General features: G+C 45.0%; 1 protein-coding gene across 1 annotated transcript in view; it reads right to left on the reverse strand.

The window, feature by feature from the left end:
- Positions 1 to 391: 391 nt before the first annotated feature.
- The window catches only part of LOC120388848 (butyrophilin-like protein 2), an 82,362-nt gene continuing 65,061 nt past the window's right edge, over positions 392 to 17,692 (reverse strand). Inside the window, exons 20-27 of the mRNA XM_039510940.1 lie at positions 16,761 to 16,781; positions 15,888 to 15,908; positions 13,516 to 13,536; positions 8,479 to 8,499; positions 8,082 to 8,102; positions 5,935 to 5,961; positions 3,812 to 3,838; positions 392 to 453 (exon numbers count right to left, since the gene is read on the reverse strand). Of these exons, the coding sequence (XP_039366874.1) occupies positions 392 to 453; positions 3,812 to 3,838; positions 5,935 to 5,961; positions 8,082 to 8,102; positions 8,479 to 8,499; positions 13,516 to 13,536; positions 15,888 to 15,908; positions 16,761 to 16,781 (221 nt within the window). The remainder of the gene's footprint in view (positions 454 to 3,811; positions 3,839 to 5,934; positions 5,962 to 8,081; positions 8,103 to 8,478; positions 8,500 to 13,515; positions 13,537 to 15,887; positions 15,909 to 16,760; positions 16,782 to 17,692) is intronic.

Raw genomic sequence — 17,692 nt, forward strand, 5'->3', positions numbered from 1 at the left:
TGCTGGGCCAGGGAGAGCCAGAACTCCACAGTGCCTCGGTGGGAGGGAACAGGCTGACTGAAGGACAAAGGGACCAGTTTTGGTTTCACTTTTGATTGTTTGAGTTTGGAGCTGGGAGAGGAGCAGCATAGCCCAAAGAATCTGTACTCAGTTCCCACTCTCCACCAAAGGGAGGCTGTGAACTATTGTGGGGTTTAGTGTGTGACTGAGGAGTGCCAGCCCTGCAGAGACCAGCGATCAGAGGGGAAGAGAACCAACCCAGTGCCACCTACCTAGAGCCAGCTGGAACCTCCCAAGACTCCAGACCAGGGAGCCAGGAGAGGATCTAATCTCACTTGGGGGCAAAGACACCGTAAGGGAACCACTTTCTTTTGTGTAAGCCATCCAACATTTACAGAACTTCAGAACTTGTTTCAGGACTTATCCCCAGCACACCATCTGCCTGGAAAGGTGCTAGGGAGGGAGATGGGGGTTTTAGTAGAGTGGTGAATACAGGGAGATGGGGCATTTGTTAGATTACTGATGTTTTAGTACTTCAGTTAATCTTAACCCTTTCCTTAGTTGATCTTAACCTCTTTCCAGTAGAGAGTGGAATCCCCTAAGGATCTGTACTGGGACCAGTGCTGTTCAACACATTCATAAATTATCTGGAAAAAGGGGTAAACTTGGTAAAAGGGGGTACAGTGAAGTGGTAACATTTACATATGATACTAAATTAGTCAGAATAGTTAAGTCCAAAGCAGACTGTGAAGAGTTACAAAGGGATCTCACAAAACTGGGTGACTAGGCAACAAAATGGCAGAGGAAATTCAAGATTGATAAATGCAAAGCAATGAACATTGGAAAACATAATCCCAAATATACATACAAAATTATGGGGTCTAAATTAGCGGTTACCACTCAAGAAAGATCTTGGAGTCATCGTGGATAGTTCTCTGAAAACATCCACTCAATGTGCAGTCAAAACAGCTAACAATGTAAGGAATCATTAGGTAAATGATAGATAATAATAAGAAAATATCATAATGCCACTATATAAATCTATAGTCCTCCCACACCTTGAATACTGCATGCAGTTCTGGTCACCCCATCTCAAAAAGATATATTAGAATTGGAACAAGGACAGAGAAGGGCAACAAAAATGATTAGGGATATGGAACAGCTTCTGTATGAGAAGCAATTAAAAAGACTGGGACTGTTCAGCTTAGAAAAGATACAACTAAGGGGGATATGATAAAAGTCTATAAAATCATGAATGGTCTGGAGAAAATAAATATTATTAACTCTTTCACATAACACAAGAAACAGGGGTTACCCAATGAAATTAATAGACAGTAGGTTTAAAATAAACAAAAGGAAGTACTGCTTCCCAGAACACACAGTCAATCTGTGGAACTCATTGCCAAAGAATGTTGTGAAGGCCAAAAACATAATGGGGTTCAAAAAAACGAATGAGATAAGTTCATGGAGGTTAGCATCTTCAATGGCTATTAGCCAAGATGGTCAGGGATGCAAGCCAGTGCTCTGGGTGTCCCTAAGCCTCTGTCTATCAGAAGCTGGGACTGGATGACAGGGAATGGATCATTAGATAAATTGCCCTGTTCTGTTCATTAACTCTGATGCATCAGGCACCCGCCACTGTCAGAAGACAGGATACTGGGCTGGATAGATTATTGGTCTGACACAGTATGGCTGTTCTTATGTTGCTTCCCTAGAGCCTTTGTTTCCTGTCCCCAGTAAAGTTCTGTGTGCCATACTCTTATTTTTGAGTGTGGCCTTTCATTTGTTGGGACTTGTATTAATATATTGTGTTGTTCATGTGCTAAGTTATATTCCTTGATAAGTAGCATTAGTCATTTTCCCAAGGGACAGCACCCCGTGTCCCAAGCACAGACAGAAGTCATCTTGGGTGGAGGCACCAGGAACTGAAATAAAGAACCCAGGACCCAGTGCATGCCAGGAGGGTAGACAAGCCACTCTGATTAGCAAGCACCAGGGAGGAGGCTTAAGCCACACAAGGGGGAGGGGCTCTACATGAAATACAATGTTGACATTTCCCTCAGAGACATGTTTCTGCAGCAGGGAGGGCTGAAGGAGCCTCTGACTCCTGTGAGGCAGAACAAAGCTGGCAGGGAGTCAGGGACTACTGCCAGTGACAGACAGGTTTGAGTCTGAACTCAGGCTGCAAGCGGGCAGAGGTAAACCTCCCTTTAAAGGGAGCTGGAAGCCCTAGCACAATGAAGAAACACCCATTATTCACACTTTTATCAAAAATGGAAGAAAAATTTTTGTTCAAACTTTCCAGAAGAAAAACAAAATCACTGCATTTGAGGAAAGGCAGTGACTGACCACTTGCAACTCCAACTTTGGTTAATTCACTATGTAAGCAGAGTCAGGATGAGATCTACCCTGACATCTGGTGGTACATTATGAGGAGTGGGCAAAGGAATTTTAGGAATGTGCATTTGCATTGGTAAACCCACTCCACTTAGCATAACACACAGCAGCATGGGATGGTTATTTTCACATGGTGGAATCCCCAATTTTTTTGTTATTGGGGCAGGAAGGAAAAAAAGTGCTGTTACCTTAATTATGTGAATGAGGAACTATGAGACTGCTTTATGACAGAAATGACTCAACCTACATTAAATAGTACTTGCTAGACAAGGGACATGGGTTCCAAAACCCAGTGAGGGGAGAGAGGCTGGGGACTGGTGTGTGTACCTGATGGTATGGGCCCCTTTTGAGGGCCTGGAACACCAATTGCACATCCTCCTCTCTCCACTGTTAAAGAGCAGAGCTAATTTTGAATCCTTTAGGAGTCCATCTGGAGGCTGTTGACCTGAATTCACGTTTGGCCAAGGTGGCACTGGGGCTCCTCTACTACAAGTTGAAACCACTAAGAGCTGAAATCACTAAAAGAGCTAAGCTTACTGAGCTGAGATCACTGAGTGGGGGAGCCTGAAGATCGCTCGCTAAGCAGCTGGCAGAGCGGAGCAGTCTGCAGCATGTTGGCGCAGCCCGTGGAACAGTGAGCAGTGTGGAGCGGTTCGCGGGGACGGCTGATGCGGTTCACGGGTTGGCTGGAGGAGCGGCACAGCTGATGGAGTGGAGCCAGTCGTGGTGAAGGCTGCAGCAGAACTCCACGGAGAAGCAGGGCAGTCGGCCATGGCCCACGTAAGGTGTCCCTTAACACCCTGCGTGTGCCCTCGCCATTTCCACCCAGGCTGGGGGGGTAAAACTCTGCAGATAGACTTTTGAACTCTGGGGTGGCACTGACCAGAGACAAAGACTCTTGGGTTGTTGGACTTTGGGGTGATTGGACTTAAGATCCTAAGGGGGAAAGGACAGTGCCAAATGTACTTGGAGGTGGGTTTTTTTTTTGCTTATGGTTTGTGTATAGTCCTGTTTGTGGTGTGTCTCCAATGTGATGCCGCATTGTTTCCCTCCTTTATTAAAAGGATTTTGCTACACTCGGACTCTGTGCTTGCGAGTGGGGAAGTATTGCCTCCTAGAGGCGCCCAGGGGGGTGGTAGGTAATTGTCCCAGGTCACTGGGTGGGGGCTTGAGCGGTTTTGCATTGTGTTATTGAAACGGAACCCCTGGATACTGAACCCGGCCCTTGTTGCTGCCAACTCAGAGGGGCAGAAGGGTTACAACTAAATCACTGATAATAGTAGCGTTTTCTAATGGAAAGTCCATATCCTCTTTCTCTGAAGGGTGACTGCCATATGAGCTGTGATGTACAATAGGTTTATGATGAGTGAATGACTATATTCACTAGAAATATATGGAAATACACTCCTCTTACCTAACCTAGCACTCAGTGTTCGTAGCACTGAAAGAAAGGCAGGTAGAAGGTCAAGATAGTCTAATTCAGCCCAATCTAATTCCCACTGAAGTCAATGGAAGCAATCATACTCTTTATCCAATTAACTACTGTTGGAAGAGCACAAGAAATTTAAAACTTCATATTCCCCTACAGTGGCTCTTGGCAAATTAAATAACCAATCATATTTTACCAATATAGGAGTAACAAGAAGGGTTTCTTTAGGAGTAACAAGAAGGGTTTCTTCAGGTATGTTAGCAACAGGAAGAAAGTCAAGGAAAGTGTGGGCCCCTTGCTGAATGAGGGAGAGAACCTAGTGACAGAGGATGTGGAGAAAGCTAGTGTACTCAATGCTTTTTTTGCCTCTGTCTTCACAGACAAGGTCAGCTCCCAGACAGCTGCACTCTGCAGCACGGTATGGGGAGGAGGTGACCAGCTCTCTGTGGAGAAAGAAGTAGTTCAGGGCTATTTAGGAAAGCTGGACGAGCACAAGTCCATGGGGCCGGATGCGCTGCATCTGAGGGTGCTAAAGGAGTTGGCCGATGAGACTGCAGAGCCATTGGCCATTATCTTTGAAAAATCATGGCGATCGGGGGAGGTCCCGGATGACTGGAAAAAAGCTAATGTAGTGCCCATCTTTAAAAAAGGGAAGAAGGAAGATCCAGGGAACTACAGGCCAGTCAGTCTCACCTCAGTCCCTGGAAAAATCATGGAACAGGTCCTCAAGGAATCAATCCTGAACCACTTAAAGGAGGGGAAAGTGATCAGGAACAGTCAGCATGGATTCACCAAGGGCAAGTCATGCCTGACTAACCTAATTGCCTTCTATGATGAGATAACCGGCTCTGTGGATGAGGGGAAAGCAGTGGATGTACTATTTCTGGACTTTAGCAAAGCTTTTGATACAGTCTCCCACAGTATTCTTGCCAGCAAGTTAAAGAAGTCTGGGCTGGATGAATGGACGGTAAGGTGGATAGAAAACTGGCTAGATGATCAACGGGTAGTGATCAATGGTTCCATGTCTAGTTGGCAGCCGGTATCAAGTGGAGTGCCCCAAGGGTCGGTGCTGGGGCCGGTTTTGTTCAATATCTTCATTAACGATCTGGAGGATGGTGTGGACTGCACCCTTAGCAAGTTTGCAGATGACACTAAACTGGGAGGAGTGGTTGATATGCTGGAGGGTAGGGATAGGATACAGAGGGACCTAGACAAATTAGAGGATTGGGCCAAAAGAAATATGATGAGGTTCAACAAGGACAAGTGCAGAGTCCTGCACTTAGGACGGAAGAATCCCATGCACTGCTACAGACTAGGGACCGAATGGCTGGGCAGCAGTTCTGCAGAAAAGGACCTAGGGGTTACGGTGGACGAAAAGCTGAATATGAGTCAACAGTGTGCCCTTGTTGTCAAGAAGGCTAATGGCATTTTGGGTTGTATAAGTAGGGGCATTTCCAGCAGATCAAGGGATGTGATCATTCCCCTCTACTCAGTACTGGTGAGGCCTCATTTGGAGTACTGTGTCCAGTTTTGGGACCCACACTACAAGAAGGATGTGGATAAATTGGAGAGAGTCCAGCGGAGGGCAACAAAAATGATTAGGGGGCTGGAGCACATGACTTATGAGGAGAGGCTGAGGGAACTGGGATTGTTTAGTCTGCAGAAGAGAAGAATGAGGGGGGATTTGATAGCTGCTTTCAACTACCTGAAAGGGGGTTCCAAAGAGGATGGATCTAGACTGTTCTCAGTGGTAGAAGATGACAGAACAAGGAGTAATGGTCTCAAGTTGCAGAGGGGGAGGTTTAGGTTGGATATTAGGAAAAACTTTTTCACTAGTAGGGTGGTGAAGAACTGGAATGGGTTACCTAGGGAGGTAGTGGAATCTCCTTCCTTAGAGGTTTTTAAGGTCAGGCTTGACAAAGCCCTGGCTGGGATGATTTAGTTGGGTTTGGTCCTGCTTTGAGCAGGGGGTTGGACTAGATGACCTCCTGAGGTCCCTTCCAACCCTGAGATTCTATGATTCTATGATTTTCATGTGTGCTCTATCATTGTGACTGGGTGAAATATGCCCCTTGCTGATGGATTAACAGGTATACAGGAAATCTTACCTTCTTCAGAATGTTCTTGTTTCTTTCCTAGAGGAGGAGAAGCAAACTAAAGGCAATTTTTATTTGACTAAATGTTTCCTTTTAGTCATTACCATGCACACACATACTACTCCCACTGAAATTCATGACCAATTCCTGTTGACTGCAATGGAAGCAGGAATAAGTCTATGGTCTCCATTTATTCCTGTCACACTATAGGATTCTCCTTGTTGTCAAGCTGCCCCCTACCCCTCATCTCCTCTTCAAGATTAGGAACCCTCCCTTTTTTGAAGAGAAAACACTCCAGTGAGAAGCTCCTGGAGTTCCCAGTAGTTCCACAGCCCCACCATGGTAGGGGATGATCTGACCCTTAGTTCCCATGAGGTCCACTTAGGAAGAGGGGTGGAAACATTGTTTAAATACTGCAGAATTACAGACTAGTTGTAGTGTGATAGGGTCTAGGAATATTTAGACCCAAATCCACCCTGTGGTTAAGGTACTTACATGGGATATCCTTAAATTCCCCTCTCTGTCTGCTGAAGGGAAGGGATTTGGTGAGACATTCCCTACCTTTCAGCTGAATGGCCTAACCTGGACTATGGGTCTTTCTCACTGAAGCTGTTCCTCTTTAATTAAATACATATTAAGTGTGTGTGTGTGAGTGTACCACCTTATAAGTTGGATACCCAAGTTCACTTCCCACCTCTTCCTGAGGGGGAGGAACGATTTGAACCTACAACACACACTTTTCAGATGGCTGTGCTCACCATTCACTTATGGGACATCCTGATGTGAGGTGCTTTGAGTCTCTCCTGTCGAGCTTCTTCTACTTAGTATAAATAATTGAAGAGTCATTACAGCAGGAGGTCTGGACACTGGGTTTCAGTGTCAACAGACGAGACTGACAGAGTGTCCATACTGGAATATCCCATAGCCCAGTGGTTAGCACGCTAGATGAGTGGGAAACCCATGTTCAAATCCCTTCTCCTCCTCAGACAGCAGTGGGAATTGAATCTGTGGTCTCTTACATCCCAGGTGAATGCTGTAGCCAAAGATCTAAAAGTTAAGAGGTGGCAATTGCCATCCACAGATTCTTAAGGGGACCCAATCCAGTTGGTGATCTGTGAGTACACCTACTGGAATAGCTGACCCCCCCACGGGATAGGCAGAGGAATGCCTATCTGCTTCTGGTTCATGGACCACTCTGGGGCCTAGAGTGAGGAAGCAATGTGTGTGCCCACAAGTGGAAAAATCAGTACCATGGGAACTTTTACAGTAAAAACTTATGTGCTGAGTGAGTTTAGGTGACTACAGTTAGGTGGCAGCTGAGTGGGAGTGTTTTGAATAGCAGTGGCCGCTAAGAATGGGGGTAAGACACCTGAGCCCTATCAGTATCCTCTAGCTAGGCATTCCCTTGCCTCTACCTTTGTGGATCTGGACATAAATGCCAATGTCACTTTTGAAAATTTTACCTTCTGCCTTCTCAAAAGTTGAAGACATTTCGAAAGGTTACAGAGTGGCTGGGTTGCAATTTCATTTATCCCTAGACAGGCTGTACATTTTTCAAAGCTGGAGGAATTTTGAAAATTTGGAGAGTGGAAAAATGGGAAAAAATGAAAAAAGACAAAACAAAAAACCTAGACAACTTTAATTCTATTTCATTCAGTGAGGGAAAAGGGAAATAAAGGGAGAAAGAGAGGGAAAATAATTTTAAAAAATGGAAAACCAAAATTTAGCAAAACAATGTTTTTTTTATTTAAAAAATTTCCTCTGCATTTTTTTTAAATGAATGTATTTTGTTATTGTTTTTAATAGAAAAAAATGCCAGCTGCAATCATGCCATTCTCAGCCAAAATGCAATGTGGGTTAACAAATTTTTGCTTCCTGTGAACAGCCCCAAGCCTGATGCTCCAAACCAAGCCTAGATAAAGAATATTCCCAACAATGCACCAATGTAAAATAACCCAGTTATGTCTAGCTATTTTAGGTTTTACATGGCCCTCATCATCAAACATTGATGGAGATGCTGCAGTAAACTATCCAATTCTGCCTCTTGCTAATCAGTGTTTCTCTTTGTTTCTTCAGCAAATATAAAATCACACACAATTCCACCACATGCTCCATCTCTCCTCAGTTTGAGAAGGCTACATAAATGAATGCAAACTTACCCCTTCCCATCCGTAGTTCATCTGCAAAGGAATGACATACATTTGAGTAACTACATATTTTTGCCTTTTTCTGTAAACATTTGGTGGTTGACTTTGGATTGGTGCCAGTTAAGTGTGAGCCATGGAGGATGCAGATATGTAAGGAATTAGCTCCTCCTCCACCTCACAACCACTCAAGTCAACCATGATCAGCATTTCAGTTTTTAAAGTGCATTATTTCCCCTCTCCATTATTAAGAATGAAGTAAGATCGATGGACTGAGGTCTATCATTAGAGTTGCTTATCTGATTCCTGGACTTTTCACTGCTGCTGAACACAACCAGGTCGCAATTCCACCCTATCCTATCTGTCCCTCCTTTGATTGAGTCCAAGGCTACAGACATGAAGGCAAACTTACCTCTCTCCAACTGTACTTGATCTGCAAAGGAATGACACACATTTCACAAACAGCATAATTTTGCCCCATTTTCTAAATCAGTGTTTTTATGGGATAGGAAATATGGTATGTGGCTGCAAACTGTGAGCTACAGAAATGCTGCATTGAAATGATTATGGATGCAGATTGCTCAGGAGATAAGGAACAAGTTCCTCCCACATGCCCCATCCACACAAGTCAACCCTACTTGGCATTTCATAGTTTTCAAAGTGTGTAATATTGTCCTCTTATTATTCAGAATTAAGTAAAATGAATAGATTGAAGCCCAGCATTGGAATCAATTACCAACTCAGTTTGCAGTCTCTGGCTGTTTTTGGACTCATTCTGGACGGACACTCCACAGCTGCTACAATCTCCTCTTTAAGTCTGTGGCTGCCTGGGAAGCTGCACTGCATTCTGTCACAAGATGACTTTGCTACAAGGACTTATGCCCACATGCACTCTAGGCTGGAATACTCAGTACAGGAAGTAGGAATGATTTCATTGACCTTCAGAAAAAGATCATATGGTCCAGAACAGCCTGTCTCCTCAGCAACACTCATGCATCAATGGGGTGCTTCACTCATTACACTGGCTCTCCCGAGAATCTTAAATCAGTTTGGTGGCCCAGATCCACAAAATGGTGTAGGTGCTTAATTCCCACCTTAGTCAGATAGTCCAAAATTTAAGTTGACTTATTCTGGAGATGCTTAAAACCCCATTGCATCTATTTTTTTTCCATTAAGCCATTAAGCTTCTGCACACCTCATTCTGAGCACCTGGGCACATCTCTCACATCTAATACCCAGAGGGATCCTCAGATTAGGTGAAACTAAGCATTGTGCCAACTACCTTGCCTGGAGCAGCTGCAGGTGTTCTCAAAGCTTGACTAACTCCCCACAATGCTAGTGGGAGCAGGCTGAGCTCAGTGGATAAGGCTGGGCTGAGGGAGACCCTGGTTCAAGTCTCCCCCCTGCCTGAAGTAAAAATGGGATCTAACCTTGAGTTTCTTACCTCTGAGGTGAGTGTCCTGACTACCAGTCTATAGAGCACTTCTTATGCTCTCATTGCTTAATGTATGTGCAATGGAACAGCTTCAACAGGAAAAATTGCAAAAGTCACACCTCATAATATCAGATAGTCCTATTATGGCATTCGGATGACAGGCGGGAGACCCAAGTTCAAATTCTCTCTCCTCATCCAGATGGAGGGGTGGGGCAGGGCAGGGGGAGGGTTGAAGTGGGTTATCCCACATTCTGGTTGAGTGCTACAACCATTGGGACTAGGGTGAAAGCTGCTGTTTTCTCCTTCTCCCCCCTGCCAGTTTCACATGGTGTTAGATGTGCCCCATACCATTCTTACAAGAAATGGATTAGGTGCCTGACTCCAGGAGAGGAATCAATACTGTGGATCCCGAGCAGATGTAGGTGCCTACCTCCCTGAGAGGGCTGGGGCTTAGGATACATCCCTTAACTCGGCATCTGCTATCAACTAGCTTAGGCACCTCCCCGCCTATTATACAGTCCTTTGTTGATCCCATATTGAAGAGCATCTCTTTCCCCATGCATCGTATAGGCAGACTAGGCTTGTAGGTTCTATTTGGTAGCCAGCCTCCTACACGTTAGGTGTTGCAATCTACAACATTGCAATGCCCAAGTCCATGTGTGGATCTGGGCTTTAGTTCCTTCTCCATCTCACAGCCATGGAAGTCAACCGTGATCAGCACTTTGGTTGTCTATGTGCATTTTTCCCCCTGCTATTATTAAGAATGAAGTAGGATCGATGGATTGATTATCAAGTCAGTTCACAGCCTCTGATTCCTTCTGGACTCCTCATTGTTGTGAGCACTCCAGTGTAGGCAGCTCACTAGGTGACGATGCCATCCCTGCTTGCTGTCTCTCCCCTGCTTGAATAGAAGGCTACGTAACTGAATGCAAACTTACTTCTGTCCCACCGTACTTGCTCTGCAAAGGAATGACACACAACTGAGTAACAGCATCGCTTTAGCCCTTTTCTCTAAACAAATGTTTTTATGGCATATGACATCAAGTATGTGGCTGCAGGGTATGAGCAACTGAGATGCTGTAGGTTGCTGAGGAGGGAAGGAACAAGTTCCATCCACATGCTCCATGCCCACACAAGTCAGCTCTGATCAGCATTTCACTGTTTTCAAAGTGTGTTATTTAGCCCTCTTATCACTCAGAATGAAGTTGGATGGATGGACTAAAGCCCAGCACTGGAATCAATTATCAAGTCAGTTTGCAGCCTCTGGCTCTTTCTGAACTCATTCTCAGTGAACACTCCAGTATGCTCAGTTGCTACAAACTCCTCCTAACCTCTGTGGTTGTCTAGGAGGCTGAATTGTATTCTGTCAGAAGATGACTTTGCTTCAAGGATCCATGCCCACATGCACTCTCGAGTCACATAATAGGGCATAGGAATGATCACATCAACTGTCAGCAACACTAGTCCCCAAAAGGTCATGAATGTGGTGCTTCACTCATGACACTCACTCTCCACAGGATCCTAGGTAAGATTTTGGGCCTCATATGTAAGGCTTTGCTTGCTGTGGTACCTAATAGACTCTCTATTTGTCTGACACCACAATTTCCCTCAGGAACCACTTTCCAAGGGAACTATGAAAGGGTCAGCTAGAACCACTGGCCTACTGCAACTGGCTTCAGAGCTGCTTTCTGAAGGAGGCAAGCATAGCAGCCAATCTCACCACTTCCAGAGCAAGTCTGATATCCACTTGCTTAACATGGCTTTGCCATAGCCCCAACACAGAGAATGAAGAGAGAATAATAGATTACAAGGCCAGATGGGACCTCTGTGATCATCTAGTCTGACCGCCTGTATAACACAGGCCATTGAACTTCTCAAAAATAATTCCTAGAGCAAATCTTTTAGAAAAACATACAATCTTGATTTAAATCTTGCCAGTGATGGAGAATACACAATGGCCCTTGCTAAATTTTAACACAAACCTTTGTAAATCTTTCCAGTATTTAATCACCCTCACTGTTTCAACTTCCAGCCATTGGCTCATGTTGTACCTTTCTCTGCTAGACTGAAGAGCCCATTATTCCTGATCCCCATGTATGGTATTTATGGATTGTAATCAAGTCACACCTTAACCTTCTCTTTGATAAGCTAAAAATATTGAGCTCCTTTAGTCTATTACTATGCGGAATGTTTTCTTTTCCTTTAATCATTCTTGTGTCTCTTGTCTGACCCCTCTCCAATTTATCAACATCCTCCTTTAATTGTGAGCACCAGAACTGGACACAGTATTCCAGCAGCAGTTGCACCAGTGCCAAATACAGAGGTAAAATAATCTCTCTACTGCTACTTGAGATTCCTCTGTTTATGTACCCAAGGTTAGCCTTATTGGTTGTAGCATAACACTGGAAGCTCATGTTCAGTTGATTATCAACCATGAGCCCCTAATGTTTTCAAAGTCACAGCTTCTCAGGATAGAGCTGCACTATCCTGTAAGTATGGCCTACAATTTTTGTTCTTAGATGTAGCTGTATTAAACCGCATATTGTTTCCTTATGGTGAACCCACCAAGGGCGATCCAGATTATTCTGTATCAAGGACCTGTCTTTTTCATTATTTACCACTTCCCCAATTATTGTGCCATGTGCAAACTTTATCAATGAAAATTTAATGTTTTCTTCCAGGTCACTGATAAAAATGTTAAATGGCATAGGGGCAAGAACTGATACCCCATGGGACCCCATTAGAATAAATGAACCCTATGGGAACCCTTTTGCCTCTCCCCTCCAATGAGAGGATTTTTTCCCCTAAAAGTTATACTCTAGGAATTATTTGGGGAAAATTATATGGCCTGTGTTAGACAGGTGGTCAGATTAGATTATGATTTTTAATTTTTTTGGATACTCTAAGCATGATTATATTATATATTTGTAGATAGACAAATTGATATAATAAGGGAACATATTAAGAAAAAATTAAGTAAAATTTACAATGTATGAATCTATAAATAAAAGTAGATTAAGTAGGACACAGATTTATGTTTCATCCTTAAAGTCTTTTTCAGGTCTGACTCAGGTAGAAGTTGAGATGTGAATGGATGTTTTGTGTGAATAAATACTGAATTTTTTTTGCATTTTGACAATTATCCTCAATAGGACTATTTATGTGGGGAAGGATACCTCATGTAATTCAGAGTTTGTGAAATTGGACACCTACAGTGAAGTGTCATTTCTTAAGGTCTGCTGTATAATGGATTATTTAGGGGCTTTGTGATGGGGTGTCTACTTTACACAAGAATTGAAGGGGTAAATTAGGTCAATTAACATTAGGCTGCTCCTGAAAGAAACCTAGGATGTGCTAGGGCCAAATTGCACATGAACTGCACATGCACATGGACTGTTGGAGGTGGGGAGCCCGGCCAGATCTATAAAGAGAGGAAGTTGGCATGCTAGGGGAGATAAACCACAGTTGCACTCCTTGAGACAAAGGAGAAGAGCAGGAAGCTGTAAGGGGAGAGTAGGAAGTTATACAGGGTAGGAGCAGTGAGGGCTGGAAGAGTAAAGCCAGAACTGCTGGGTTGAGGGTCCATGGACTGGAACCCAGTGTAGAGAGTGGGCCCAGGTTCCCCTACCTGCCACTGGGGGAGTGGCACAGATCAGGCAGTGGGGAGTGGACTGCCATGGACAGTTTGCCTCAAAGGACTTGCAATACCCCAGAATGGGGGAGAACTTTAATGTGACTTAGTGTGAGGGCGAGCTATGGGGAGGACAGTGCTTCGCTCTTGGAGCATGAGAGGCAATGGAGTAACTGAGGGGAACAACTGACTGAGTAACTGCAGGAAGGAGTGCCAGACCAGGTGGCAGAGCAAATTCCCCAGATGAGACACAAGGAGGTGCCACCAAGCAGTGAGTGGACCAGTCCCTGTCACAGGCTTATATTTAGACTTGGAAATACAGGATGTACATTTGAGTTGAAAAAAAAATCAGTGAAGCTGCTTAGAAATCTGAGCAAACTTACCATTTTCAAGCTGGAGTTGTTCTGCAAAAGAATAAACTTGATCAAGATTTGTAATTTCCTTGTTGTTGAAAATTAGATTTTCATTATCAATGACTACATAAGCAAGAAAGAATCCTGTGGCACCTTATAGACTAACAGACGTTTTGCAGCATGAGCTTTCGTGGGTGAATACCCACTTCTTCGGATGCATCTTTCTCCTCTGTCACTTCCAACTGATATATCCCCAATTTATATATAAAAAAATCTTGTTGTTAGTTCCTACATGCATGACCTTGCACTTTACACTCTTAAATTCGATCCCATTTCTATTACTCTAGTTAACAAGATCATCCAGATCTTCTTGTATGATATTCCAACCCTCCTCCGCATTGGCAATACATCCCAATTTTGTGTCATCCTCAAATTTTATTAGCACATTCCCACTCTTTGTGCCAAAGTCAGAAGTAAGAATATTAAATAATATTGGACACAAGACTGATCCCTGAGGAACTCCACTACTAACCTCAGTCCCTCAGTTAACCTTTCAGTATGATCTGTTGTAGTCTCTCCTTCAACCAGTTTCTTATCCACCTTTCAATTTCAGATTTAAAAATTTTATTAAAGTAAATGTTTGAAATGAAATATACACAGGTTGAGAGGGAAGGTACTGTACATCTGGGGTCAGGCTTGGGTTATGGAGGGTTACAGATATCGTTTGCAAGGATGAAAAGATACATACATATCGCATAACTGGCATAGACCCAGACTGGGGTGCAAGGATTTTTAAAGTGTCAGTGGATAAGTGGGCTCGGGTTCGCCACCCATGGAATGAATAAGGAGTCCAAGTCAATATCAGTGGAGTGGATAAGTACATGGGTGGGGTGTGTCCCTTGGTCCGTCAGGGAAGGAAGCGGGTTATTTCCCTGGTCGGCTGTCCTGATTACTCGGTGTGGTATTGGCGGTGTCCGGTGATGTGTTCGGTATAAATGTCTCTGGATCACCTGATGGTGTCGGACACCATGAGCTGTCTCATGAGCCGGGCGTAGCGTCAACCGATCCCACACGTTCTCAGAACCGACTCGTTGTGGGGGTCCCACGAGCCCAAGGCTCCCATGATCAGGGCGTGTACCTGGACTTCGTAGCCTTGGGCTCTCAGGGTCTCAGCCAGCGGGGCATACTTTGACTCTTTCCGTGCTCGGGCCTCGTGAAAGGCCAGTAACCGGTTTTCAAAAGGCACTGTGACGTCTACTAGGAGGACCTTCTTCTTTTCTGCGTCTGTCACGACGATGTCGGGTCGCAGTTGGCTGTCTGTTCCGGGGATGGCGGAGTTGACGGTGATCTTCCCCAGGGACGGTGGGATGGCTTTCACTAGCTGGTTCTGGATGGCGTTGTGGTGGTGCCGCCAGGCTCCAGCGTGCTGCTTGCATCCACACAGGACGTGCGGCAGGGTCTCGTTCACATAGCAGAACTTCCTGCAACGCTTGCCCAGGTTGCCATGGTGGATGGCTCCGTTGAGGGGAACACAGTTGAGTCGGGCCCTGTGGATGAACCGCCAGTTGGTGAACCTGGTGAAGCTGCCCCCGGGGAGGAAGTGGCTACGGGCGTCCCACTTGCTGGACACCTCGAACACTTTGCCCTGGTCCAGCTTCCGCTTGAGGTTCTCGGCATAGTGGCAGCAGATGGCGTCTTTCAGGGACCTTTCTAGCATGGCTCTGGCGGTTGGGGTGACGATGGTGTGGTCCGGGGTCTTTACATGTGACACCAGTATTCCCAGCTCCCGGCCTTCCTCGCACGACTTCCAGCAGCAGCTGATCCTCTTACCCAGACGTCTCGAGGTGTTGCGGGTGCGGGACCAGAGAGAGGACAGGTCTCCTCCCTCTCTCCCAAACTCAGCCTCCAGGGAGCCGCTGAGATAAGTGGCGACATCCCACTCAGAGGGGGCCCTGGTGATGCGTTTCCTGATCACGCCCCATACGGCCTCCTGTGTGATGCTCCTCACTGTCGGGTCCGGGCACGTCAGGAGGCGGAAGGCGTGGGTCATCACCACCACATCGCACAGGTCATCCATCTGAGGTACGTTGGCGCCGCTCTGCCTGTGGCAAATGTAGATAATGTCCGTGCACGCCCTCTGGGGAAGGTGGAGCCATTTCTTCACCAGCTGTCTGGTGAAGAAATTGGAATTAAAAATGAGTAGATTTTTTTGAGAAGTTACAGTATAGAAACAGCCTTACTCAGAACCATTCATATGCTGGATTGAGATGTTGTACAGCCAAGCCAATGATATTTTGATGACCAGTGGGAGGAAGACCAATATTTAGAAAACAGATGGAAAAACTTCCTCAGAGACATCCTCATATTTGAGTGAAAGTGCTTAAAAATCAGCTTTGACTTACGGATTTTCTGCTGGAATATGTCTGAAAAAGAAATGTTGAAATAACACATTCAGAGTTTTTCTCCATACTGAGTCAGGGAATGTAACTTGTTTTTTTAACTAAAGGATCTATTAAGTTATCACATACATCATAGCAACAGAGAGACTATCTACTTTGATTCTTGCCATAAAAAGGAACTAAGGGTAAAACCAGATTATATTTGATACTGTACAATGGGACAAATGGAATTTTGGCCTGCTTAATATCTGTTCAGAGCAGTCTCATCTTAAGCTCTCCTCTGCTTGAAAAGAAAACTACAATCAGTCAATGTACAGTTTCTCAGTGCTTTCAGTAGATTGGTTGCAAAGGAATCAAACACATTGTGTAACTACATCTTTTCCCATGTTGTGTAAACAGTCATCTCAATTGTCCCCCATAAATAGTGCTCAATCTGTCCTGTCCCAGATGAGGGACTCTCCTGGACTCTTTATGAACAAGTGAAAAGATTTCTCTTCATCACTGTCAAGGTTCCCTCCCCACTCTGAACTTTAGGGTACAGATGTGGGGACCTGCATGAAAGACCCCCTAAGCTTATTTACCAGCTTAGGTTAACAGTAAGCTGCCACCACCAAGCGTGTTCCAAATCTTAAGGGAGAGCCACTTGGAACTCTGCCTTTTTGCCAAATATTTCCCAAGTCCCTAACCCCCGCTTTCCTGGGCAGATTTGAGACTAATTCCTCCCCCCCAAATCCTTACACCCCTTTTCCTGGGTAGGCTTGAGAGTATATCCTCACCAATTAGTCCTGGTGAACACGGATCCAATCAGGCCCCACTTACCAAGAGGCCAATATTTGACCTTCCCCCTCTATACATCAGAAATCAGAGAAAACTTACTCTTTTCAACCTGGAACTGGCCTGCAAAAAAGCCAATATTGTTTATAAATGCATTTTCTTTTCATACTGAGGACTCAGTCCTGCTCCATTGACATCAGTAGGACTCCTGCCATTGATTTCACTGAGAGCAGGAAATGATGGGGCTGAGGGGGCATCCTTGTTTCAATTTGTTTCAATTGTTAACTCCAAGTTAACAATTTTCATGTTTTATGTTGCCATATGCCCAACCTGAAACCATTACACCCCCCAACACAGCTCCCAAACCCCTTCAGCCGTCTCCCATTGATAAATGCCCAATCCCTGCAACTCTCATCAGCAGAGAATACCCAGATTTCCCAAGGGAGAAACACTCTCAAACCAACTCAGAAACACTCAGAATCCCACTTTTGCTCACTAATAAATGACTCACCTGGACTTATCCATCCCAACCATGCTGACAAGCTCCCTGTCCCTGAAGCAATTGCAGAAACTCTCCCTCCCACCCATGCCTGTACAAATGAATCATTCAGAGCTTGTCTATACTTGAGCTGTGGGTATAATTTCCAGCTCAGATAGACTTACCCACACTAGCTCTGATTCATAGAATCATAGGGCTTGGCTACACTTACAAATTTGCAGCGCTGCAGCAGGGTGTGAAAACACACCCTCTCCAGCGCTGCAAATTGCGGCGCTGCAAAGCGCCAGTGTGGTCAAAGCCCCAGCGCTGTCCGTTATTCCCCACAGGGAGGTGGAGTACGGACAGCGCTGGGAGAGCTCTCTCCCAGCGCTGGCGCTTTGACTACACTTAGCACTTTGAAGTGCTAAGTGTAGCCACAGCCATAAAAATGTATGTCTTGAAGGGGCCTTAAAAAGTCATCCAGTCTAGCCGCCTGTGCTGAGCCAGGATGAAGTAAATCTCGACCATCCATGAGCTGTGTTTGTCCAACCTGTTC

The sequence above is a fragment of the Mauremys reevesii genome, linkage group 22, assembly GCF_016161935.1.
Source record: "Mauremys reevesii isolate NIE-2019 linkage group 22, ASM1616193v1, whole genome shotgun sequence".
Classification (NCBI taxonomy): domain Eukaryota; kingdom Metazoa; phylum Chordata; order Testudines; family Geoemydidae; genus Mauremys; species Mauremys reevesii.